Source organism: Urocampus carinirostris, chromosome 16 (assembly GCF_059441175.1).
Source record: "Urocampus carinirostris isolate Australia breed hairy pipefish chromosome 16, RoL_Ucar_1.0, whole genome shotgun sequence".
NCBI lineage: Eukaryota > Metazoa > Chordata > Actinopteri > Syngnathiformes > Syngnathidae > Urocampus > Urocampus carinirostris.
In genome coordinates, this window is record NC_142364.1 from 7631203 (window position 1) to 7657959 (window position 26757).

The 26757-nt window shown below is 40.3% G+C and overlaps 1 protein-coding gene across 1 annotated transcript in view; it reads left to right on the forward strand.

Annotated features, from left to right (window-relative positions):
• The window catches only part of unc5cb (unc-5 netrin receptor Cb), a 297939-nt gene that overhangs the window by 211517 nt on the left and 59665 nt on the right, over positions 1-26757 (forward strand). Inside the window, exons 4-5 of the mRNA XM_088319989.1 lie at positions 6329-6472; positions 11805-11908. Of these exons, the coding sequence (XP_088176115.1) occupies positions 6329-6472; positions 11805-11908 (248 nt within the window). The remainder of the gene's footprint in view (positions 1-6328; positions 6473-11804; positions 11909-26757) is intronic.

Here is a 26757-nt window from a genome sequence, read left to right on the forward strand (position 1 = left end):
CATCTTACTATCTATCTATCCATCTCTATCTATCTCCATCTTACTATCTATCTATCTATCTCTCTATCTATCTATCTATCTAGACGTCTTTCTAGACATGTATCTATCTAGACGTCTTTCTAGACATCTATCTAGACATGTATCTATCTATCTGTCTGTCTGTATCTCTCTCTCTCTATCAATCTAATTATCTCAAATATCCCTATATCTCGATCTATCCTTATCTATCTCTATATCTCTATCTCTATATCTCTATCTATCTTTATACCTCTATATCTCTATCTATCTCTTTATCTCTATATCTATCTCTATATCTCTATCTATCTTCTAGCCCGGTGCGCTTTATATACCGTGAAATAAATCGGATTATATTGGAAATGCATACAGTAGTTATTCATGTGTGATGCTACACGAGGTATGATCAATCAAAAGACCTGCAAACTATTGTATGCAATGGGAATCGAACCCGGGTCCCAGCAGTGAAAGTGAGCGCGCCAGAACCTACTACGTCAATAGATCAGGTGTGTCAGATATCAGGCCCGCCGGGGGTTCAAGCTGGCTGGTGAGACAATGCTGAAAGTTCAAGAGAAAAATGATCTGCAGTTTGGATAGTATCAAAAGGATGTCGCCAAAGCTAGGCACCACTCCCAGAGTAAATATAGCTGTGTTTCTCTCTAACTTTCTCTATATTTCTCCCACTTTCTTTTTTTTTTCTGTCTCTCTCTGTCTCTTTCTGTTTCTCTTCTCTTTTATCTCTCTCTCTCTCTCTCTCTCTCTCTCTCTCTCTCTCTCTCTCTCTCTCTCTCTCTCTTTCTCTCTCTCTTTTTTTATTTTTTTTTTACTCTCTCTCTCCCTCTGTATTTTTTTACTCTCTCTCAGTCCTTTTTTCTGTATTTCTTTCTTATTTCTATGTTTTTTTCTCTCTCTCTCTCTCTCTCTTCCTGTCCTTATTTCTTTCTTTGTTGCTCTTTGTCTCTTTCTCTCTCTGTGTCTTTTTAACTTCTTCTGCTCTAACTTCCTTTTTTCCTTTTCTCTCTTTTTCTCTCTCCCTACCCTTCGCCCTTTTTTTCTTTTCTCTCCTTTTGTCTTTCTATTTCTCTTTGGATTTCTTTCTTCCGCTCCCTTTCTTTCCCCCTCTTTCACGACTTCTCCTTTTATCTCTTTTGTTTCTCACGCTCTCTCCCTCTCTCGCTTTTTCTTTCTTTGTCCCGCCCTCTCTCCTTTCCCCTCCCTCTTTCTCTTATTTCTTTATCTCTCTTTTTCTTTCTCTTTAATCAACTAGTCCGGCCCCCGACAGAATGTTTGTTCTATCGTGTGGCCCCCGAGTTCAAATGACTTTGTCACCCCTGATTTAGACAATGTAGCAAAAAAAAAAGAACACATGGGAAATTAGTTGAATGACATGCAAATAGATAAACTCTAGAAATTCATGACTATATAGTAGAATGAAAAGAACAATTAAAATAAATCCTGGCGAAAAAGTTAGAAAATATAATAGAATAACAAAATGAATCAAATTAAATAAAAAAGGAAAAAATGTTAAAAATAAAATCGATTTAAATAATGGGAACAAATAATAAAACAATATGCCCATTTATGCCCATTTTTTCGTCTTATTCGTCCGCCAGCAGAAGAAGAAAAAAAATGGCTTCGTGTTTCTCCCTTTGTGATGCCAAGCACTCGTCGTTTCTCTCCACCCGCTCTCCGTTAATTTTGCATGAGCGCTAAAAGACGCGCCCGCAAGAACGAACAAGACGTGTGTGTGAATGCGCTGAACCTGAACTAAAATGGCATGTTCTTTTCCCTCAAATCTCTTTTTTCCCTACTTTCTGTCTGTCAGGAAACAGGAGAGTGGAATAAAACAGTCCTAGCTAAACCCCAACGCTCATTATTTATATCCCCTCTGCACTCAATTCTTGTCCGAGTACAGTAATCCCTCGATTCTGGCGGTTAGTGTGGACCGGAAGCCCCCGCTAAAAGGGTAACACACCTCGAAATGACATCCTTACTGACTGAGAGTATAAGACAAAATAACAACATAGATGTACAAAACACAATTGCGCTTGAATCAATCGTCTTTATTGTCATTATACGAAAGTACAATGGAATAGGAGGGCTTCTCCTTGTAGTGTAGTTGGCTAGCTTCGGGGAACCTCGAAATGAGCCAGGTCTACTCAATGATTAAAATATAACTACCCCGAATTGTAGAGGTTTCCCATGTGATGTAACCCCACGAACCTGTTTCATGGGTAATGGATCTGGCGTTAAAGGGTGGCTTGTTACTTAGCAGCCACCTCAGTTGAAAACCTGATAACAATCAACGGAGCACCTGCTGTTTATCAACATTTCTCTGCGTGTACCTCATTTCACTTAGAGTCCCCAGTTTCTTTTGGGTGTTTGACTGACAGCATACACTAGCCTATCCCAGTTGCACACACAGTCACAGACCACCCAACACACAAAGACCTCCCTCGTAAAACACAGATGTGTTAAAACCCCAACAGGGGGCGTTAACTGAACAACAAGGAGAAGAGGAAGTGGAACTGGGACTTAGTAGTACCTTGTAAGAAGTTGGTTGGAGAGGAAGGTCTTGGGATGAGAAGGGAACTGCCAAGAAGGGGAGACTTGGGCAAGGAACTTAGGAAGGTGGTCTTGGGGCAGTGAAGATCTTTAAAAGGCGAATTTAAGATGATGGTTGGTGAGGAAGTTCTTGGGACGAGGAGGGAACTGAAGAAAAAACACACAATTAACTAAGGAGAAGAGGAAGTGGAACTGGGACTTAGTAGTACCTTGTAAGAAGTTGGTTGGAGAGGAAGGTCTTGGGATGAGAACGGGACTGCAGAGGAGGGGAGACTTGGGCGAGAAACTCGGGAAGGTGGTCTTGGGGCAATGAAGGTCTTAAAAAGGCGAATTTAACAAGATGGTCGGTGAGGAAGGTCTTGGGACGAGGAGGGAACTGAAGAAAAAACACACAATTAACTAAGGAGAAGAGGAAGTGGAACTGGGACTTAGTAGTACCTTGTAAGAAGTTGGTTGGAGAGGAAGGTCTTGGGATGAGAAGGGGACTGCCAAGTAAAGGAGACTTGGGCGAGGAACTTAGGAAGGTGGTCTTGGAGCAATGAAGATCTTAAAAAGGCGTATTTAAGAAGATGGTCTGTGAGGAAGGTCTTGGGACGAGGAGGGAACTGAAGGAGCTGCCGCCATACTCCAGTTGGTTTTGGGTGAAGACATTCACTTGGGCACCCACCCACGCTGTTTGACTGACAGCTACATCAGCCTATCCCAGTTGCGCACATAGACAGTCACGCCCACCCAACATACAAAGCCCTCAAGTCATTGGATAAGAAGATAGGCGAGCACAGTAAATGTTTTGAGCACTGTTCGAAAGCGAATAAGCGAAATAGAATAAGAGGCTGGGTATTTATAGTCGGGGTTGCTGATTGGCTAATTGGGAGAGTGAGCGGGAGACTGGAACATGGTGTAATGCTGCCATCTCTTGGAGAAGAACAGGCACTGCAGGCACTGAACCATGACATCCCTTAACCTGGCCCGTGATAGCATTTCTTACTGCGCAGAACACAATACATGATAGGTTAATATCAATGACACACATTTCAATTTGAAATCTGTTAAGCAGCGACCAGTTCTCGATATCCCGATCCATAAGTAAGGGCGATAAATTTCAGTTCGGGCGAGGTCGCAGATGTGTGTGACTCCAGCTGACGCAAATAAAATAAAACGGAAAAAAATAATAAGTATCGCTTTCAGGGATCGCGTGGTATAAATCAAAGTTTAAAGCGCCGTTTTACGACACGGATTGTTTTCCGGCAAAGTGAGCACAACTGCACCTGCGAGGGAGTCACAGTGCGGTTATTTTAAAGGGGCAGCGTGTGTTGTTCATTGCCCTCTTGTGGTAAGAAATAAACTTCATTCCTTAAAAGAAAAAAAAACAATTGATTTGGATAATCAACAAAAATACATGGACTGTCAAACAAACTTCTAAAAAATTCTCATAGGTTGTGAACATGAGGGAGCTGACTTGATTGTCCGCCATCTTGCTGCTAAAGGGGGACCCAAATACCTCTTAAAAGGCTAAGCCAACAAAATGAGAAGTGAAATATAAGGCTGATACCGATACCTGATACTGATACTCATTTCAGATTTAAAACTCCCAAAATATTAAATATTAGCATGAAATCAAGGCCTGGTGGCTAATCAGCCTCAGCTGCAAGGCCTGAAACCAAAATATAAGGCTCATACCGATACCCGATACTGATACCTATACCTGATACTGATACCCATTTCACTTTTAAAACTCCCAAAATATTAGATATTTAGGATGAAATCAAGGCCTAGTGGCTACTCAGCGTTAGTTGCAATCCTGACACCTAAATATTAGTCTGATGCCGATACCTGATACTGATACCGATACCTGATATCGATACTCATTTCAGATTTAAAACTCCCAACTTATTAAATATTTAGCATGAAATCAAGGCCTGGTGGCTAATCAGCCTCAGCTGAAAGGCCTGAAAGCAAAATATAAGGCTCATACCGATACCCGATACTGATACCTATACCTGATACTGATACCCATTTCACTTTTAAAACTCCCAAAATATTAGTTATTTAGGATGAAATCAAGGCCTAGTGGCTACTCAGCGTTAGTTGCAATCCTGACACCTAAATATTAGTCTGATGCCGATACCTGATACTAATACCGATACCTGATATCGATACTCATTTCAGATTTAAAACTCCCAAAATATTAAATATTTGGCATGAAATCAAGGCCTGGTGGCTAATCAGCCTCAGCTGCAAGGCCTGAAACCAAAATATAAGGCTCATACCGATACCCGATACTGATACTGATACCTATAGCTGATACTGATACCCATTTCACTTTTAAAACTCCCAAAATATTAGATATTTAGGATGAAATCAAGGCCTGGTGGCTACTCGGCGTTAGTTGCAATCCTGACACCTAAATATTAGTCTGATGCCGATACCTGATACTGATACCGATACCTGATATAGATACTCATTTCAGATTTAAAACTCCCAAAATATTAAATATTAGCATGAAATCAAGGCCTGGTGGCTAATCAGCCTCTGCTGCAAGGCCTGAAACCAAAATATAAGGCTCATACCGATACCCGATACTGATACTGATACCTATACCTGATACTGACACCCATTTCACTTTTAAAACTCCCAAAATATTAGATATTTAGGATGAAATCAAGGCCTAGTGGCTACTCAGCGTTAGTTGCAATCCTGACACGTAAATATTAGTCTGATGCCGATACCTGATACTGACACCGATACCTGATATCGATACTCATTTCAGATTTAAAACTCCCAAAATATTAAATATTAGCATGAAATCAAGGCCTGGTGGCTAATCAGCCTCAGCTGCAAGGCTTGAAACCAAAATATAAGGCTCATACCGATACCCGATACTGATACTGATACCTATACCTGATACTGATACCCATTTCACTTTTAAAACTCCCAAAATATTAGATATTTAGGATGAAATCAAGGCCTGGTGGCTACTCGGCGTTAGTTGCAATCCTGACACCTAAATATTAGTCTGATGCCGATACTGATACCGATACCTGATATCGATACTCATTTCAGATTTAAAACTCCCAAATTTTTAAATATTTAGCATGAAATCAAGGCCTGGTGGCTAATCAGCCTCAGCTGCAAGGCCTGAAACCAAAATATAAGGCTCATACCGATACCCGATACTGATACCTATACCTGATACTGATACCCATTTCACTTTTGGGACTCCCAAAATATTCAATATTTAGATTGATATCAGAGCCTGCTGACTAATCAGCCTCAGTTGCAAGGACTGACATCTGAATATAAGACTGATACTGATACCTGACACTGATACCCATACCCGATACTGATGCCCATTTCACCTCTAAAACTGATACCAATTTACTTTTAGAACTCACAAAATATTAAATATTCAGGATGAAAACAAGGCCTGGTGGCTAATCAGCCTCAGTTGCGAGTCATGATATCTAGATATTGGCCTGATACCGATACCTGATACCAATACCCATATGACTTTTAAAACTCTAAATATTAACTATTAAGCATAAAATCAAGACCTGGTGGCTAATGAGCCTCAGTTGCGGGTCTCGACACCTAGATATTGGGCCGATACTGATACCGATAACCGTAGGACTTTTAAAACTCTAAATATTAAGCACGAAATCCAGCCATGGAGGCTCAGCAGAAGGGCTTCAGAGCGAGGCCGAGCGCGTACGCACGACCAACCCGGCGTCTTTACTGCCCCCTGCAGGTCTGGTGGTGAGGGAGGCCAGTATCGAGATCACCCGCCAACAAGTGGAGGAGCTCTTCGGACCCGAGGACTTCTGGTGCCAGTGCGTGGCCTGGAGTTCGGCCGGGACCACCAAAAGCCGCAAGGCCCACGTCCGCATCGCCTGTAAGTGATAGACCTTGCATGGTATCGTTTTATGGATAACTTGGCATGAAAAATGATCATTTAAAGCAGGGGTGTCAAACTCATTTTAACTCGGGGGCCACACGATAGAACAAACATGCTGTTGGGGGCCGGACTAGTAGATTAAAGGGAAAGAAAAAGAGAGATAGAGAAATAAGAGAAAGAGGGAGGGAAAAGGAGAGAGGGCGGGACAAAGAAAGAAAAAGAGAGAAAGGGAGAGAGCGTGAGAAACAAAAGGTAACAAGTCGTGAGAGAGGGGGAAAAGAAAGGGAGAGGAAGAAAGGAATCCAAAGAGAACTAGAAAGACAAAAGGAGATAAAAGAGAAAAGAAAGCACGAAGGGTATGAAGAGAGAAAGAGAAAAGAGAGAAAAGGAAAAAAGGAAGTTAGAACAAAGAAGTTAAAAGACACAGAGTGAAAGAGACAGAGTGGGAGAAAAGGGGAGAGAGAGAGAGCGAGAGAGAGAGAGAGATGTGAGAGAGATAGAGAGAGGCAAGAGAGAGAAAGAGAGAGATGCGAGAGAGAGAGACAGCGATGCAAGAGAGAGAGCGACGTGAGAGATGCGAGAGAGAAATGCGAGAGAGAGAGAGAGAGGTAGAGTGTTGTGAGAGAGAGAGATGAGAGAAAGATGTGCGAGAGAGAGAGGCAAGAGAGAGAAAGAGAGAGATGTGAGAGAGAGACAGCAATGCGAGAGAGAGAAACAGCAATGCGAGAGAATGAGAGATGCGAGTGAGTGACGTGAGAGAGAGAGGTAGAGTTTTGGGAGAGAGAGAGATGTGAGAGAGAGATGAAAGAAAGATGTGAGAGAGAAAGAGAGAGATGCGAGAGAGAGACAGCAATGCGAGAGAGAGGGAGTGATGCGAGTGAGTGAGAAATGCGAGAGAGAGAGAGAGAGAGGTAGAGTGTTCGGAGAGAGAGAGAGAGAGATGAGAGAAAGATGTGCGAGAGAGAGAGAGCGATGCAAGAGATGTGAAGGAGAGAGATGCAAGAGAGAGCAATGCAAGAGAGAGAGAGAGAGAGAGAGAGAGAGAGAGAATGCGATAGAGAGAGATATGAGAGTGAGAGATGCAAGAGATGTGAGAGAGAGATGCGAGAGAGAGAGAGATGAGAGAGAGAGAGAATGCGATAGAGAGACATGCAAGAGAGAAAGATGCGAGAGAGAAAGAGACGCAGGCTAATCCTTCTGGCAGGCGCTAATGGGAGAAGCAAGCCTTCTGTTTTAATGGACGGGTTAGCGTTGGCAGGCTTCTCATCAAGGATGATCATAGGAGTCGAAGCGGCAGGGGGGACGACTCAGCGGGCAGATTGCTTTAACGGGATTCGAACTCTGTTTTTTTTTTTTTGAAAACCGGCGAAGGAGCTGGCAAGGCCGAGCCGGAGCTGGACCGGAGCCAAGTCGGTCGGGTGTGACCTCGTTTTTCTTCTCAGTTGAAATGATAAACGTCCATATATGCGTTTATAGCGCCCCCTAATGGTGAAAAATTAGTTCTTTCATTTAAAAAAGATATTTTGGATACAAATAATAAGCCAAACATCTCATAAACCTAACTCATAGATTTAGAAATGTGCAATTAAATGACACAACTAGAAGAAATTGACATTTCTTGCCTGCCATCTTACTACTACGGAAGTCCTAATAACCATTTTTGTGACTATTTAGCTTGTCCCGATAGTGCTTCTAGCACTTAATGGACACTTCCACACCTGAGTCCTGATTCAGGCATCTTCCACTTTTTTTACACTGTTTCCTTCTCTAGCCACTCATGCAAGTTACTTGGCAGCAGGCTATTACTAAATGCTCTCCAGAAGCTTTCTAAAAATAAGTCTGAATAACTTTTTGTGTTTGTGATAAAAAAAAAATATACATGATAAGGAGCGTGTTACATATTTTTGCTTATTTTGTGTACTATTTTTCTGATCTTAGTAGAGAAAATACTTCAAAACTCAGGTGATACTATTAATTATCACTTAATATTTTTTGCTTATTTCAAGGATACGTTTTTTAACTTTCCTATGGTTTTAAAGTTGTAAAATAAGAAAACGAGATGCTTAAAACAAGCTCAATATATATATATATATATATATATATATATATATATATATTTTTTTTTTTATTTTTTTTTTTAACTTGTGTTTAAAAAAAACATCATTTATTCTTAATTATTTTTTTCGCATTTTACGAGATTCTTCCTTTTAATTCACTGGAGCTTAAAAATAGTAAAATACAAAATAAAACATGAAAATACTTCTTAAAAAATTTGAAAAAAATAAATATATACTTGCTTATTTTGTGTATTATTTTTCCGATTTTAGTTAAAAGAAAATATTCATTATCTCTCTCTCTCTCGGTCTCTCTCTGTCTCTCTCTGTCTGTCTTTCTCTGTCTCTCTCTCTGTTTTTCTTTCTGTCTCTCTCTCTGTCTCTCTCTGTATCTGTCCCTCTCTCTCTCTCTCTATCTGTATCTGTCTCTATGTATCTCTCTCTCTCTCTCTCGATAGTCTCTCTCTCTTGATAGTCTCTCTCTCTCTCTTTCTCTCTGTATCTCTCTCTCTCTCTCTCTGTCTCTCTCTCTCTGTTTTTCTTTCTGTCTCTCTCTCTGTCTCTCTCTGTATCTGTCCCTCTGTCTCTCTCTCTCTTGATAGTCTCTCTCTCTCTCTTTCTCTCTGTATCTCTCTCTCTCTCTGTCTCTCTCTCTGTTTTTCTTTCTGTCTCTCTCTCTGTCTCTCTCTGTATCTGTCCCTCTCTCTCTCTATCTGTATCTGTCTCTCTGTATCTGTCTCTCTCTCTCTCGATAGTCTCTCTCTCTTGATAGTCTCTCTCTCTCTCTTTCTCTCTGTATCTCTCTCTCTCTCTCTGTCTCTCTCTGTTTTTCTTTCTGTCTCTCTCTCTGTCTCTCTCTGTATCTGTCCCTCTGTCTCTCTCTCTCTCGATAGTCTCTCTCTCTTTCTCTCTGTATCTCTCTCTCTCTCTCTGTCTCTCTCTCTGTTTTTCTTTCTGTCTCTCTCTCTGTCTCTCTCTGTATCTGTCCCTCTCTCTCTCTCTCTCTCTCTCTCTCTCTCTCTCTCTCTCTCTCTCTCTCTCTCTCTCTCTCTCTCTCTCTCTCTCTCTCTCTCTCTCTCTCTCTCTCTCTCTCTCTCTCACTCACACACTCACACACACACACACACCCACCCATTTACTTTTGTGGCAACATCACACAACGGCAATACCGGAACTATCAAAACGGTGATGCGGTTTCAGTCAAGCTTTTCAGAGCAGTCGCTGGGGAGGTAAAGCGCTCCTCTCGGGATCTAAAGCAGGAATGGACGACGCTGCTATCTGTGTGTCAGTGTGTGTGTGAATGGGTAAGTATGAAGCACATTGTAAAGCACTTTGGGAGGTCTTCATTGACTTGAAAAGCGCTATAGAAATGCAGAATATTGGAGTAAATGGAGTAAGAATATATCCCCCTCCACACCCCGGGGGTCACCGGCACAACCCCAACACGTCGAGTCGAGCGTTGAAAGAGCACCGGGACAACATGTTGTCGGCCTTTGTGTTGGGTAACTCGTTTTATGTCGCAACGCCGTCGCTTTGATGCCGCAACCAGAACTAGAACTGTCAACTCTCCTCAGATTTTTGCCATCCTCTGATTGGCGGCTTCTTCTTTTTGAAGGAGGGAAAAAAACTAAGAATTCGAACTGTCCTGAACGCCTCGTCTTCTGGAAAGTATCGGCGTACACAAAAGGTGATTTGGCCTCTTTTCGGCGTAGACTGCGTCCCGCTGAACAAGAAATGGTCGAAATATCATGACAAAATGCGTAATAGTCAATAAAATACAGCTAATACTTTGTCCCCATCTCCCGTTAGTGTGTCTGCAACAAAAATACTACAAAATTACTACAAAAACACTACAAAATGACTACAAAACTACTACAACGCCAGATATCGAATTGTTGTGTTTGAAAACAGGGACTCTACATATTTGTTGGCTTTCATTCTAAAATGAAAAAATAATCATATGGAAATACTACAACAGTACTACCAAAGTTATACTATAATCTAAATACTACTACGGAAATATTACAAAGGAAATACTACAAAGCCAAATATCAAATTAAGTATTTTAAAAACATGGACCCTACATATTTGTTGGCTTTCATTCTAAAAGGAAAAAACAATACTATGGAAATACTACAAAAGTTATACTGTAATCCAAATAATACTACAAAAATATTACAAAGGAAATACTACAAAATTACTGGAAACCCAAATATCAAATTTAGTGTTTTACAAACAGGGACTTTACATATTTGTTGGCTTTCATTCTGGAAAGAACAAAATAATACTATGGAAATACTACAACAATACTACCAAAGTTATACTATAATCCAAATACTGCTACGGAAATATTACAAAGGAAATACTACAAAATTACTGCAAACCCAAATATCAAATTTAGTGTTTTACAAACAGGGACTTTACATATTTGTTGGCTTTCATTCTGGAAAGAACAAAATAATACTATGGAAATACTACAACAATACTACCAAAGTTATACTATAATCCAAATACTGCTACGGAAATACTACAAAGGAAATACTACAAAATTACTGCAAACCCAAATATCAAATTTAGTGTTTTACAAACAGGGACTTTACATATGTGTTGGCTTTCATTCTGGAAAGAACAAAATAATACTATGGAAATACTACAACAATACTACCAAAGTTATACTGTAATCCAAATAATACTACAAAAATATTACAAAGGAAATACTACAAAATTACTGCAAACCCAAATATCAAATTTAGTGTTTTACAAACAGGGACTTTACATATTTGTTGGCTTTCATTTAAAAAAGAACAAAAAAAATACTATGGAAATACTACAACAATGATACCAAAGTTATACTATAATCCAAATACTTCTACGGAAATATTACAAAGGAAATGCTACAAAATTACTACAAAGCCAAATATCCAATTTAGTATTTAAAAACAGTGATTCTACATACTTGTTGGCTTTCATTATAAAAGTAAAAAATAATACTATGGAAATACCGGAACTACAACAATACTACCAAAGTTATACTATAATCCAAATACTTGTACAAAATTACTACAAAGCCAAATATCAAATTTTGTGTTTTAAAAAAACAGGGACTTGACAAATTTGTTGGCTTTCACTCTCAAAGAACAGAATAATACTCTGGAAATACTTGAAAAATACTACCAGTAATACTTTAATTGGAAATACGAAGTATTACAAAATGAATACTACAAAATTACTGCCAAGCCAAATATCAAATTCTGTGTTTTCTTTATTTTCCGCAGATCTTAGGAAAACGTTTGACCAGGAACCACTGGGGAAGGAAGTGTCTCTGGAACAGGAAGTGCTGCTGCAGTGCCGCCCACCAGAAGGCATCCCATTGGCTGAGGTAAACCATCCACTCCCAATACCGGATTTGGCCACAGCGGGGCGCTAATGCTAACCTCAATGGATGACTATAGGTTGCTAAGCGATGGCGAAGAGAGTGGCGATACAAAATGTGGTGCAGGGATTGGTTCTGTTGCCGGGTGATTTTAGTTTGTGTTCTAGAGAAAGATGAAGCTTTTTTTCCAGAATGATCGAAATGGTGTTCTAAGGTCATGAGATCGAACCTCCTATGTGGAGTTTGCATGTTCTCCCCGTGCTTGCGTGGGTTTCCCAGTTTCCTCCCACATTCCAAAAACATGCATGTCAGGTGAATTGGCCGGTCTATATTGTCCCTTGGTGTGAATGGGCGAGCAAGTTGTCTGTCCCTGTGTCCCCTGCCCACTGCCCAAGGATAGCTTGGATGGGCTCCAGCACCCCCGCGACCCTACTGAGGATAAGTGGTGCAGATAATGGATGGATGGATCGTAATGGCGGTTGCAGGTGTAGATGAAGACGACACTTTTTTACGTAGGACAAAATAACGCTTGGTTTTCAGAACGCTTTAAACATTTTGTTTTGTCCCGTATTCTACTTTAATGTGGGTTTCAAATAGTATTTGTCTTTGTCTATTATATTTATCTTTCTGGCTTTCTTTCATTGTTTTTTCTGTCCTTACTTTCTTTTTTCTTTCTATTTTCTCTTGTTTCTGTCTTTTTCTTTTCTATTTTCTTTTTTTCCGTTATCTTCCTTTTCTTTCCCTTCCCTTCTCTTTTCCTTTTCCTCTCCATTTTTCTCTCTCCCTCCCTCCCTCTCACCCTCCTTTTCTTTGTTTCTCTTCCTCTCTTTTTCTCTCCCTCTCTTTTTCCTTTTTTCTTTCTTTTATTCCGTTCTTTGTTTTCTTTCTCTTCCATTCTCTTCCTCTTCCATTCTCTTCCTCTTCTTTCCCTTCCCTTCTCTTTTCCTTTTCCTTTTCCTCTCCATTTTTCTCTCTCCCTCCCTCTAACCCTCTCCTTTTCTCTGTTTCTCTTCCTCTATTTTTCTCTCCCTCTCTTTTTCCTTTTGTTCCGTTCTCTTTGTTTTCTTTCTCTTCCATTCTCATCCTCTTCTTTCCCTTCCCTTCTCTTTTCCTTTTCCTTTTCATTTTTCTCTCTCCCTCCCTCTCACCCTCTCCTTTTCTTTGTTTCTCTTCCTCTCTTTTTCCTTTTTTCTTTCTTTTATTCCGTTCTCTTTGTTTTCTTTCTCTCTCTTCCCTCCTCTTTTCCTTTTCCATTTCCTCTCCATTTTCCTCTCTCCCTCTCTTTTCTCTGTTTATCTTTCTCTCTTTATCTCTCTCTCTCCTTTTGTATTTCTCTCTCTCTTTTTTTCTCTCTCTCTTTAGCTTTCTCCCTCTTTTCTTTGTTTTTTCTTTTTTCTTTTTCTTTCTCTTTCTCTCGCGCTCTCGCTGTCTATATCTCTCTGTCTCTCTCGCTCTCGCACTCTCTCTCGAGCTCTCGCTCTCGCTGGATTAACTTAAATTACATTTAATCTTTTTGCTTTCTTCTTTTCTTTTTTTCTTCTTTTCTCCTCCTTTACTTCTCCTTTTCTTTTTCTCTTATTGCTTCCCCTTTTCTTTCTTAAGATCCTCAGCTCTTTCTTAATCACGATATGTTCTATTTTGTTTTGTCTGTCTATGACTTTGTTTCTTTCTTTTTCCTTTTGTCTTTCTCACTTTCTTTCTTACTTCTTCTCTTATATCGTATTGCTTTCTTTATTTTTTTCTATTGCATATATTTATCTAAAAATATAATCTTTCTTTCTTATATATGGATTTATTTTCTACTTTTTATGTAGTCACCTGTTAATTCATAAATATATATGTACATATTTAATTTTTCTATTCTATTTTCATGTCTCCTCAATCGTTAATCGCATGTTTATTGTGTGCATCAATGTTGAGTAGGACACAGGGGTCAAACAGGCGGCCCGCGGGCCGGATTAGGCCCACTAAGGGGTTGAATCCGTCCCGCGAGGCAACACTCAGAGAAGCGCAAGAGAAAAACAAGCTGCAGGTTGAAATATGTCAACTTGATGTTGCCAGAGACAGGTTTCTCTCACAAAGACACTGTACTTGTATTTCTTTTTCTCTCTCTCTCTCTCTCTCACCCTTTTCCACCCCTTTTCTCCCACTCTCTGGGTCTCTCTTTTTCTCTTCCTTTGTTGCTCTTTGTCTCTCTCTCTCTCTGTGTCTTTTTAACTCCTTTTGCTCTAACTTCCTTTTTTCCTTTTCTCTCTTTACTCTTTCTCTCTTCCTACCCTTCGCGCTTTCTTTTCTCTCCTTCTGTCTTTCTATTTCTCTTTGGATTTCTTTCTTCCGCTCCCTTTCTTTTCCCCTCTCTCACGACTTTTCTTTTGTTTCTCACGCTCTCTCTCTCTCTCTTTCTTTGTCCCACCCTCTCTCCTTTTCCCTCCCTCTTTCTCTTGTTTCTTTATCTCTCTTTTTCTTTCTCTTTAATCGACTCGTCCGGCCCCCGACAGAATGTGTGTTCTATCGTGTGGCCCCCGAGTTAAAATGAGTTAGTCAGGGTTGGGTAGGATTACTTTAACTGGATTACTTTCAATGACTTTTGGATGACTCCAATACCAAATATGCTAATAAAAGACAAAATAAACTAAATATAAATAAAATGACTCAATTTTGTGCAGGCTTGGGGAGTAACGGAATACACGGAACGGCAAAAATGATGTTGGCAAGCTGTTTGGATTTATTTTCATTTTGTTTCTGTCGCATTTTATGTTCGTTTTGCCGGAGAACAAAGAAATCAAAGCCAGGAGAGAAAGCTTACCACGTGTTGTGAGTCATCATTTTATTCATATTTAGTTTCTTTTGTCTTTTATTAGCATATTTGGTATTGGAGTTATCCAAAAGTGATTGAAAGTAATCCAGTTAAAGTAACCCTACCTAACCCTGAATGTGGTGTACCCCAGAGTTCTATATTAAGCCCAGTTATTTTGATCATGGAGAGTTGCTGCACTAAAGTGACATCATCAAGATATTAAAAACAAATGAATAATAATGAGACCTGTACTAAGGAAACAACAATTTCCACGGTTGGGTAGGGTTACTTTGACTTGATTACTTTCAATTACTTTTGGATTACTCCAATACCAAATATGCTAATAAACGACAAAAGAAACTAAATATAAATAAAATGACTAATTTTTTTGCAGGCTTGGGGAATAACGGAATACACGGAACGGCAAAAATGATGTTGGCAAGCTGTTTGGATTTATTTTCATTTTGTTTCTGTCGCATTTGATGTTCGTTTTGCCGGATATCAAAGAAATCAAAGCCAGGAGAGAAAGCTTACCACGTGTTGTGAGTCATCATTTTATTCCTATTTAGTTTCTTTTGTCTTTTATTAGCATATTTGGTATTGGAGTTATCCAAAAGTCATTGAAAGTAATCCAGCTAACCCAACCCTGGACATAGTTGATCATTAGCATTAGCATTAGCATCTCCGTTTCAATCAACAGAATAAAGCAGAAACAAAATACAGTATCAACATTAACAAACTCGGGTTCTTGGATTCTTCAATGACCTCATGCTTAAAACCCGCATCACTTATCTCCCCCGCTTCAACTCAAACACAGCTGGAAACAAGCAAACATTGTTTTGTGCAGAAAAAACGTTTTTTTTTTTTAAAAAAAAGAGGGAAAAAACAGATGTGCCGGGTTTTGGGTTTCATCCGGATTTCAAGAAATACGTTACAGACGCCGGGACGGAAAGATCCCTCATATTTCACCCGCCGACGGAGAAAAACACCATGCCTGCGGTCGGAGAAGTCATAGAAGGGAAAAAATACTCGTCGCAATTTTCTTATTAAATGGCGCTGACTGAGTCGATTATCGACTATCCTGGAATCGTTCCGATATCGCCCGGCTTTGTCGTTTCGTTTCCACGGCGATGACGGGGTTATGAGTCTCCCGGGGATTTAAAGAGAATTTTGTTTACAGTAATCCCTCGGTTATCGCGGTTGATGGGGACCGAGACCACCCGCGAAAAGTGAAAATCTGCGAAGTAGCGGCACTAGAAACAACCGCTCGCTTTTGGTATAATAAAGTCAAACTTGAGATGAAATGTGACGGAAGAGAATATACTTCCGTCCTCCATGATAAACAGAATAGAATAGAATAGAATATACCTTTATTGTCATTGTTACAAATGGGCTAACATATTGTGACAACGAAATTGGGCATGACACTCCAGTTTTACACAATCATAGTGAGGTATGAGCAAGAAGATAAAGGAACAGAGAAGATAATGTTATAAGACAAGGGGGATAAGGCTATAGTTATAATTTACATGGTATTTACACAAGAAATGTCGGCATGTGGGATGTTACATACAGGGTTGTCGTGATAACGTCGGTATCGTAACGGTTGTGCAATATTGCATTTGGTGCAAAGTCATCATAGTGCAAAAATAGTCAGCATGAAACAGGAAATGGTCAGACATTGTGCAATTTGAGCATTAAACGTAGTGCAGTCGACATGTGCAAGAACAAGACATGAGTAACATTATATTCGTATGAGGTAGTGTTTTTTTTTTTTTTTTTGTGCGGTGTCTGTTTGAGCAGTGAACAAACATAGTGCAGACAGCATGTACGTGAGTACCATTTTACATACGTGTGAGGTAGTTTTTTTTGCAACAGTTTTCAGTTTTTTGTGCGGTGTCTGTTTAGGGTGGTAATGGCTGTGGGGAAGAAACTGTCTCTGAGTCTGTTCGTTTTTGCTTTGTGTGACCTGTAGCGCTTGCCGGAAGGCAGCAGGTCGAAGAGATGGTGGCCGGGGTGAGAAAAGTCCTTGATGATGTTTTCTGCTCTGCTGAGGTAGCGAGAGCAGGCAATGTCCTCCAGACTGGGCAGAGAGCAGCCGACGATTCTCTGGGCTGTTTTGATGATCCTCTGGAGCTTTTTCCTGTCTGCTGCTGTGCACCCAGCATACCACACCGTGATGCAGTGTGTGGTATGCTGGGTGCATACAGCGCCACATAAGAAGGGGGTGAGGTGGAAGGAGTTGAAGGAGGGGGAAGGGAGCGAAGCGGTAACTCACCATGACTAAGCATTGTGTCAGGGCCTCCCCCTCCCCTTCACAATAAGAGTGTCCACACCGTGTTCTCAGTTGACATAAGCTCGCGCTTGCTCAAGTCAATAAATGCTTTTATTGAGAAGGTAAGGCATATTTTTTAGACCCACGAAGCCTTCCTTTCCTTAACTCTTTTTTTTTTTTTTTTTTTTTCTGGCTTACTTCTTTGGAATGTGAAGGAGTCACCATTTGGCCCTTACTACGACTTTGTTTTGAATTAATTCTGGAATCAAAACGAGTAAAAATGATTAAACAAAAATAATGATAATAATAAAAACCAAACAACCCATATTGATAAAGATTAAGAAATCTTAATTTCCTAGAAAATCACAAGGAACCATCACTGATAAGCCTTTTTAACTGCTATATTTATGCTAGCCCTTAAAGTTATGTTAGCAATCAATGCTAATACGGCTAGCGGCTGCAGTGACCAAAACACACAATACATTTGAGCCAGTGAAATGGAAATCTTTCTTTCTTATTTTCTTTCTTTTTTTTTCTTTCTTTCTTTCTTTCTTTCTTTCTTTTTCACATTTCATCTTTCTTTATTTTAGTCTATTTGTCTGTCTTTCTCACTATCTCTCTCTTCCTCCCATTTCTCATTCTCCTCCTCATTTTCTTTTTATGTCTTTCTCTTTGTCTTTCTTCTTTTTCTCTCTCATCCTTTCTTTATCGTTCTCTCTCCTTGTTTGCCTTCTCTCCCTTTATTTCATTCTTGTTCCCACACTCTATTTTTCTCACTTTATGCCCATCTCTTTTTTCAATCTCTTTCCCCCTCTTTTTATCTTTGTTTTCCTCTATCTATTTCTTTAGGTATGTGTCTCTCTCATTCCCTTTATTTTCCTCACCCTCTCTTTCTTTCATTCTCTCTCTCTCTGTCTTTGTTCCCTCTAATTCTCTTTCTCTTTTATCCCCTTTCTTCTGCCTTTATTTCCTTCTCTTTTTTCTTTCCCCCTTTTTCCTTTTTCTGTTTTTCTCACATCATCTTTCTTTATTTCCCTATTTCTTTATTTTAGTCCATTTGTCTTTCTCACTATCTCTCTCTTCCTCTCATTTTTACTCTCATTCTACTTCTCATTTTCTTTGTATGTCTTTCCCTTTGCCTTTCTTTTTTCTTTTTCATTGTTTGTTTTTATTTTCTCATCCTTTCTTTATCTTTCTCTCTCATTATTTCATTCTTGTTCCCACACTCTATCTTTCTCACTTTTTGTCCATCTCTTTTTCAATCTCTTTCCCCCCTCATTTTGTCTCTTTCTTTTTCTTTATATCTTTCTTTAGGTTTATCTATCACTCTTTCTCTTTATTTTCCTCTCCCTCTCTTTCTTTTATTCTATTTTTCTCTGTCTTTCTTCCTCTCTCCTTCTCTCTTTTTTATCCCCTTTCTTCTCCCTTTATTTCATTCTCTTTATCTCTTACTCTTTTCCTTTGTTTCTTTATTTTCTTCTCCCTTTCTTCCTTTTTATTTTCTATCTTTACATATTTTTCACTTTAACTCATCTGTTTTTAAATATTTTTTCTTTTTCTTTCTCTGTCTTTCTCTTTTCTCTCTCACGTTTGCAATTTGTCACTTCCGTACTAGCCTTTTTTCTATTTCTTTTGCTATCCCTTCATCTCTCTTCTATTTCATATTTCTTGATCTCTTTCTTTCTCTCTTTTACTTAGTGTGTTTCTCATCTGTTTTTCTGGGGGTGGGGGTTACCTGGGGCCCGTGAGCAACATGTTGCTTGCCCCTTTACTCGTATAGGTGAGGGGAGAACGTAAAACCCCAAAAGAAAGCTATTAGAAGTCCTTTATGGGGAAAAAGTCGCCCTATTCATTGAATGATCCTCATATATCGTCAACGAGATTCCCTCCACGACTGTTGTCTTCAACCTCATCGTGAGTTTCAATGATGAGGCGTCAACGTTGAACAAGGAAGAACGAAAGCGGGGGCGATTTCGTACTTGCCTTTTCTCTATCTCTTTTGCTATCCCTTTATCTCTCTATTCCTCCATATTTCTTGATCTATCTTCCTTTTTCTCTATCACTTTTTGTACTTCTCATCTGTTTTTGGGGGGGCTACCTGGTGCCTATGAGCAACATGTTGCTAGCCCCTTTACTCGTAAGTGAGGGGAGAACGTAAAACCCCAAAAGAAAGCTATTAGAAGTCCTATATGGGGAAAAAAGTCGCCCTTTTCATTGAATGATCCCTCCACGACTGTTGTCTTCAACATCATTGTGAGTTTCAATGATGAGGTGTCAACGTTAAACAAGGAAGAACGAAAGCGCCAATGATTTCAATAAAGATCGTTTCTCTGTTTCGCCCGGGCAGAAGACGAAAACCTTTTGAGATCCTCCATTCAAATTTTCACACGCCTCATAAGGCAGAAGAATGCGCTTTTATTATCGCTCGATTGCCGAGAAAATGGTGACGGTTCGGGAGTTTCTATGGGATCCGGCCTGAATTTGGGCGCCCCCTGGGGTCGGCCGGGGTCCCCGCGGTGTTATTGCGAGTAACGAGTCATTCATACGCCGCCGGGGGTCACCGCTGCTGTGATTAAGTCCGCCGGCGTTGCCGAGAAGAAAGAGAATTTGTCAGACGGGAACAAAGTCGGGGTCGGTGTCGTCGGAATGAGATGTGACGTCCGGTTGGTGCTGCTGATTAAATGCGTTTGGGAAGACTTTTAGGTTTAAAGGAGAACAATGGTGGACGGAATAAAAGGGATTATTACACCGGTGGGGGACTCGGTGGGTTCTGCAGGGGGAGGGTCTTTATGAACGAATAGGGTCAAATATGACGTCAGTTATCGGTCGGATAGAAAAAAAATATCTTAGTTATTTGAAGCTACGCTATGATATTCCATCAACAGATTGTAGCTGTTATGTTCCTCGTAATAGTTTCATTTTTTTAAAGAAATTGTAGCTCAACAAGACAATTTTTTGGGAGACACATTTACACAAGTATAAGGTGATGGTGTTTTCACATAGAAATTTGACACAGGCAGCACGGCGGCGCAGTGGCTAGCGGCACAGTTCTAAGGTCTTGGGAACCTCCTGTGTGGGTTCAAATCCAGCTACCAGACTTCCTGTGCAGAGTTTGTATGTTCTCCCCGTGCTTGCGTGGGTTTCCTCCGGGCACTCCGGTTTCCGGCATTTCAGGTGGATTGGCCGGTCCAAACTGTCTCTAGGTGTGAATGAGCGAGCAAGTTTTCTGTCCCTGTGTGCCCTGTGATTGGCTGGCAACCAGTTCAGGGTGTCCCCTGCCCACTGCCCGATGATTGCTGGGATGGGCTCCAGCACCCCCACGACCCTACTGAGGATAAGCGGTGCAGCTAATGAGATGAGAAATTTGACAGATTTGGAACAAAACAAGTTTCTGCTTTAAAAAAAAATCAAATAAAAACTTGAATAAAATGCCCCCGCTTCTCTGTGCAATCTGGTACTGTGAAGAAGGTGAATTGCTTTGTGCCAGGTGGTTGCTCACTTTTTTTTTTCAAAATAAAATGGAGATGAGCTTTTAATGAGCGTTTTCTCACTTTTTTTTTTAAAGCCAAACACTTTCCTAATCATCCCAAAATGTGTTGAGGGATGTTTTTGAACTTGAGTCGGTGTGCTTATTTATATCCTCGCTGCTCTTCCAAAATGACATCCACGCTTTTTGGGACGCTTGGAGCGGCCCCCGCAGGGTCAAAAAAACAAAACAAACTAAAGCGAAAAAAAAAATGCTTGAGTTGAGTGTAGGGAGGAAGGAGTAAAACTGATTAAATGCGCAAAGCATAAATAATAGAAATAAAAAATATAAAAACCGGTTGAAAATTCACACTCGCCAGGCTTCCCTTCTATTTAAGCTCAGTGCGCTCACTCACCCTTTTCAGTCCGTCAACGAACCTCTGCACCCGCAAGACTTTTTTACTCTGTCCGGTATGCTGCTTGTGTATCCTGTCCGGTATCGATCCCGTCTATCTCGCCCTGTTTGATATCTGACTCCAGTCTACAGTGTTTGGTATCGATCCCGTCTGTCTCGCCCTGTCTGATACCTTGCCGCAATCTCCAGTATCGGGTATCGTCCCCGTCTATCTCGTCCTGTTTGATATCGATCTCCAGTGTCTGGTATCGTTCCGGTCTATCTCGTCCTGTTTGATATCGAACTCCAGTCTCCAGTGTCTGGTATCGTTCCCGTCTATCTAGTCCTGTTTGATATCTGACTCCAGTCTACAGTGTTTGGTATCGATCCTGTGTGTCTCGTCCTGCCTGATACCTTGTTGCAATCTCCAGTATCGGGTATCGTCCCCGTCTATCTCGTCCTGTTTGATATCGATCTCCAGTGTCTGGTATCGTTCCCGTCTATCTCGTCCTGTTTGATATCAAACTCCAGTCTCCAGTATCTGGTATCGTTCCCGTCTATCTCGTCCTGTTTATATTAAACTCCAGTCTCCAGTGTCTGGTATTGTTCCCGTCTATCTCCAGTCTGTTTGATATCGAACTCCAGTCTCCAGTGTCTGGTATCGTTCCCGTCTGTCTTGCCCTGTCTGATACCTTGCCACAATCTCCAGTATCGGGTATCGTCCCCGTCTATTTTGTCGTGTTTGATAGCGAACTCCAGTCTCCAGTGTCTGGTATCAATTCCGTCTGTCTCGTCCTGTCTAATACCTTGCTACAATCTCCAGTGACGAGTATCGTCCCCGTTTATCTCGTCCTGTTTGATACCAGACTCCACTCTCCAGTGTCTGGTATCGATCCCGTCTGTCTCGCCCTGTCTGATACCTTGATACAATCTCCTGTATCGGGTATCCTCCCCTTCTATCTCGTCCTGTTTGATATCGAACTCCAGTCTCCAGTATCTGGTATCGTTCCCGTCTATCTCGTCCTGTTTGATATCGGACTCCAGTCTCCAGTGTCTGGTATCGATCCCGTCTGTCTTGCCCGGTCTGATACCTTGCTACAATCTCCAGTATCAAGTATCGTCCCTGTCTATCTCGCCCTGTTTGATATCGAACTCCAGTCCCCAGTGTCTGGTATCGTTCCCGTCTATCTCGTCCTGTTTGATATCGAACTCTAGTCTCCAGTGTCTGGTATCGATCCCGTCTGTCTCTTCCTGTCTGATACCTTGCTACAATCTCGGTTTTAGTATATGTGTTGTACTTCTCTCATAATATTTCTACTATAGAAATAATTATCTTTATTAAGCAGTTAGCATTAGCTACATTTAAACCACAGGCGGCCCGCGGGCCAGATCAGGCCCGCTAAGGGATAGAATCCGGCCTGCGAGACAACACTCAGAGAAGCGCAAGAGAAAAACAAGCTGCAGGTTGAAATATATCAACTTGATGCTGCCAAAGACAGGTGCCTTTCACAAATACACTGTACTCTCTCTCTCTTCCTATCTCCCTTTTCCACCACTTTTCTCCCACTCTCTGTGTCTTTCACTCTCTGTGTCTCTCTTTTTCTATTCCTTTGTTCCTCTTTGTCTCTTTCTCTCTCTGTGTCTTTTTAACTTCTTTTGCTCTAACTTCCTGTTTTCCTTTTCTCTCTTTTCTTTTTCTCTCTTCCTACCCTTCGTGCTTTCTTTTCCCTTTTCTCTCCTGCTGTCTTTCTATTTCTCTTTGGATTTCTTTCTTCCTCTCCCTTTATTTTCCCCCTCTCTCACGACTTTTTATCTTGTTTCTCCCGCTCTCTCCCTCTATCTATCGTTTATTTCTCTCTCTCTCTCTCTCTCTCTCTCTCTCTCTCTCTCTCTCTCTCTCTCTCTCTCTCTCTCTCTCTCTCTCTCTCTCTCTCCCCCTTTTCCACACTTTTTCCACCACTCTCTGTGTCTTTTTCACTCTCTGTGTCTCTTTTTCTCTTCCTTTGTTCCTCTTTGTCTCTTTCTCTCTCTGTGTCTTTTTAACTTCTTTTGCTCTAACTTCCCGTTTTCCTTTTCTCTCTTTTCTCTTTCTCTCTTCATACCCTTCGCGCTTTCTTTTCTCTTTTCTCTCCCTCTGTCTTTCTATTTCTCTTTGGATTTCTTTCTTCCTCTCCTTTTCCCCCTCTCTCACAACTTTTTATCTTCTGTTTCTCACGCTCTATGCTCTCTCCCTCTCTCTCTTTTTCTTTCTTTGTCCCGCCCTCTCTCCTTTTCCCTCCCTCTATTTCTTATTTCTTTATCCCTCTTTTTCTTTCTCTTAATCTACTAGTCCGGCCCCCGACAGAATTTTGTTCTATCCTGTGGCCCCCCCGAGTTAAAATGAGTTGGACACCCCTGATCTAAACGGTTTATTTTTTAGTTTTGGTATTAGAATTAGCTAGTTTGTTGAGCTAATATTTTTTTAGTTTTATTATGTTGTTAGCATTCACTAGCTAGTTAATAAAGCTAATCGTTTTTTGTTTTTGTTTTAGCATGTGGTTAGCATTTACTGGCTATATAGTGCTTGTAATATGGTCATATTTTCAAAAAATACTTCATAACGGTTTGTTAGAAGCATGTTTTGAAAGTGAAGCGTCTTTTTTACTTTCGAGAAAACTTTTTTCTTTAATAGACTGCAAATCATCACAGCTGACCTTCTGTCGGTTTAGCGCTTGCTAGCTTCTTTTGTACTCGCGCTATAGGGGGAGCCCGGCGTCCAAAGCGACTCATCTTCCTCCCCCACGTTGTGCGCACGGCTCCTTTATTTTATATTTTCTTGTTTTATTTTGCTTTTTACTCACGCTTTGTAGTTTGACATGCCGACGTGTAGCACTTTTTTCCCCGTTCATTAAGCGAAGGAAAGCTAGCAAGAATGGCAAGTTAGCGGAGGTAATTGGCTTTGCAGTTAGCATTAGCTTGAAGTAATTGTAGATTAATTTTGTTTAGTTTTAGTATCCACTTAACACTGGCTAGGTAGGAGAGCTAATTGGTTTTGCAGTTAGCATTAGCTTGAAGTAAGTAAAGCTAAATGTTTTTTTTATCTTTAGTATCTACTTAACATTGGCTAGGTAGTAGTGCTAATTGGGTTTTGGTTTGAGAATGTATTTAGCATTTCGTAGCTGGATAACGAAGCTTTATTTTCATTTTGTCGTTAGCATTAGCTAGACCTTATTATTTTATATTTTCTTGTTTTAAGTTGCTTTTAAGTCCAGCGACCATGTTCTTTACTCACGCTTTGTAGTTTGACATGCCGACGTGTAGCACTTTTCCCCCGTTCGTTAAGCGAAGGAAAGCTAGCAAGAATGGCAAGTTAGGCGAGCTAATTGGCTTTGCAGTTAGCATTAGCTTGAAGTAATTGTAGATTAATTTTGTTTTAGTTTTAGTATCCACTTAACACTGGCTAGGTAGGAGAGCTAATTAGTTTTGCAGTTAGCATTAGCTTGAAGTAAGTAAAGCTAAATGTTTTTTTTATCTTTAGTATCTACTTAACATTGGCTAGGTAGTAGTGCTAATTGGGTTTTGGTTTGAGAATGTATTTAGCATTTCGTAGCTGGATAACGAAGCTTTATTTTCATTTTGTCGTTAGCATTAGCTAGACCTTATTATTTTATATTTTCTTGTTTTAAGTTGCTTTTAAGTCCAGCGACCATGTTCTTTACTCACGCTTTGTAGTTTGACATGCCGACGTGTAGCACTTTTCCCCCGTTCGTTAAGCGAAGGAAAGCTAGCAAGAATGGCAAGTTAGGCGAGCTAATTGGCTTTGCAGTTAGCATTAGCTTGAAGTAATTGTAGATTAATTTTGTTTTAGTTTTAGTATCCACTTAACACTGGCTAGGTAGGAGAGCTAATTAGTTTTGCAGTTAGCATTAGCTTGAAGTAAGTGAAGCTAAATGTTTTTTTTTAGTTTTAGTATCCACTGACTAGGTAGTAGAGCTAATTGTTTTTTAGTTCGAGAATGTATTAGGCATTAAGTAGCTGGATAACGAAGCTTTTTTTTTCATTTTGTAGCTACCATTAGCTAGACGTTAGTGAGCTAAATGTTTATTTTAAATCTTATTTTAGTTTACTATGTGATTAACTTTTACTGGCTTTATAAGTAGCACTGTTGTTTTAGGTTCATTGCATAGTTAGCATCGATTAGCTATATAATGGAGCTATCGGCTTTTTTGTTTTAGTATGTTGTTAGCATTGAAAAGCTAGATAGTATAGCTAACTGTATTTTTATTGTTACTATGTTATTAGCATTTACTGGATATATAGTAGAACTAACACTCATTCGCTGGAGGCGGGAAGTAAATCGCTCTCGTACTCTGATTGTGATCCGAACACGGAAGTGGATCTTCCGTAGCGAGTGATGGCTGTGTCAGGGACGGAAAAACTGGTCAGTAGCCGGGACTGGAAGAGCAAGACGTGGTCGGGAATGAGTCAGAAGCCAGAACGGCAGAGTAGACGTAGTCGGGGACAAAAGGATTCGTAAGCCGGGACGGGAGAGCCGACGTGGTCAGGATCATAACATGTTGTAGCCGGAGACAAACTGGAGCAAAAACGGGACAGGTTGGAGTCGGGGTCTAAAAAGGCTTGCTCAGTATACACGGAGATTCACATACGGACTGACAAAAGGAGAGTGATAATAGCAGGGAAGCCAATCTGTCAACGAGCCGTAGCTGGCGCCACATGGGCGGGGCCAATTGGGCGCCATGGCAACCGTGATATCATTGTTTTTAAGTGTTACTGTTTTCAGGATAGACCAGTACGATTATTAGCTCCGATATAGCATTTAACGGCTAGTTCGTTGAGCTAATTGGTTTTTTTAAGTGTTAGTATTTTCAGGATTGACAAGAATGTAGTAAGAATTTGTAGTATTTGTGTCATAATACTTTTTATAGTATTTTTGTTTCATAATGATTATACTATAGTATTTTTGTATTATGGTATTTGTGTAGTAGTATTTTTGTAGTATTACTGTATGATTTCTGTAGTTAGCTTGAATATTTAAGTTTTTTTTTTCGTGTTTCACTTAAAGCAACATTGTAAAATATTTGACCACTAGATGTCACTGTGTTGTCTTGGACGAGCGAGGACCAGGGATACACGACGCAGCGTGGCGGCAGGATGCCACACACACATGGCGTCTATCTAAATGGCAAAATACAAATAAATTGAGCTATTATTATTCAGAAAATTTAACATTGGTACGTAATTCATGTACTTTTTGCCAAGTTTTGGGGTTGTTTTTTTTTTACTAGATGGAAGTTTTTCGTACCACTCAATTTTACGCACTGTCCTTTCAATGGAGGATAGTTTGAGTAGGGGAAAGTTTTATGGTCGTTAAGCAAAAAAAAAAAAGCCAATTACCTCTTAACGAAGTTCCATCGGCAATCAAGAGTTAATGAGGGGATGGGGGAGGGGAGAGGGAGTGACAAAATACTTGTAATTTGTGGAGAAATATGATGTGTAGTCGGGCTCACCTTCATTTCTGCTTTTATTAATGAGTCCTAATTATAATAGAGCAAGGAAAAATGCCAAGACCTTACTTTAACGTTTTTTTCGTCCCTGTGTCCCCCCCCTCATTCGCATCCTCCAATCCCTTTTGTTCAATTTTTAATTACCCACCCCGTATCAAAGTGTTTCCGTCATCCGAAGGCATCGCAAAACAGAAAGTTGTTTCTATTTCTGTCTCTTGTTTCGGGTATCGAGACTTCGTATTGTCGTTTTTTGGGTGGGGTTCATTAGAAACAGGGGTGGAAAACTATTTCAAGTCGCGGGGGCGGGGCCAATCCTGGAGATGTATCTCATATTTCTATTTATGAATTAATATACGTTCAAACGTTTACAGGAAATGTTGTATTGCTTTTGAAATAGATAAATCGGGTTTTTGTAGTATT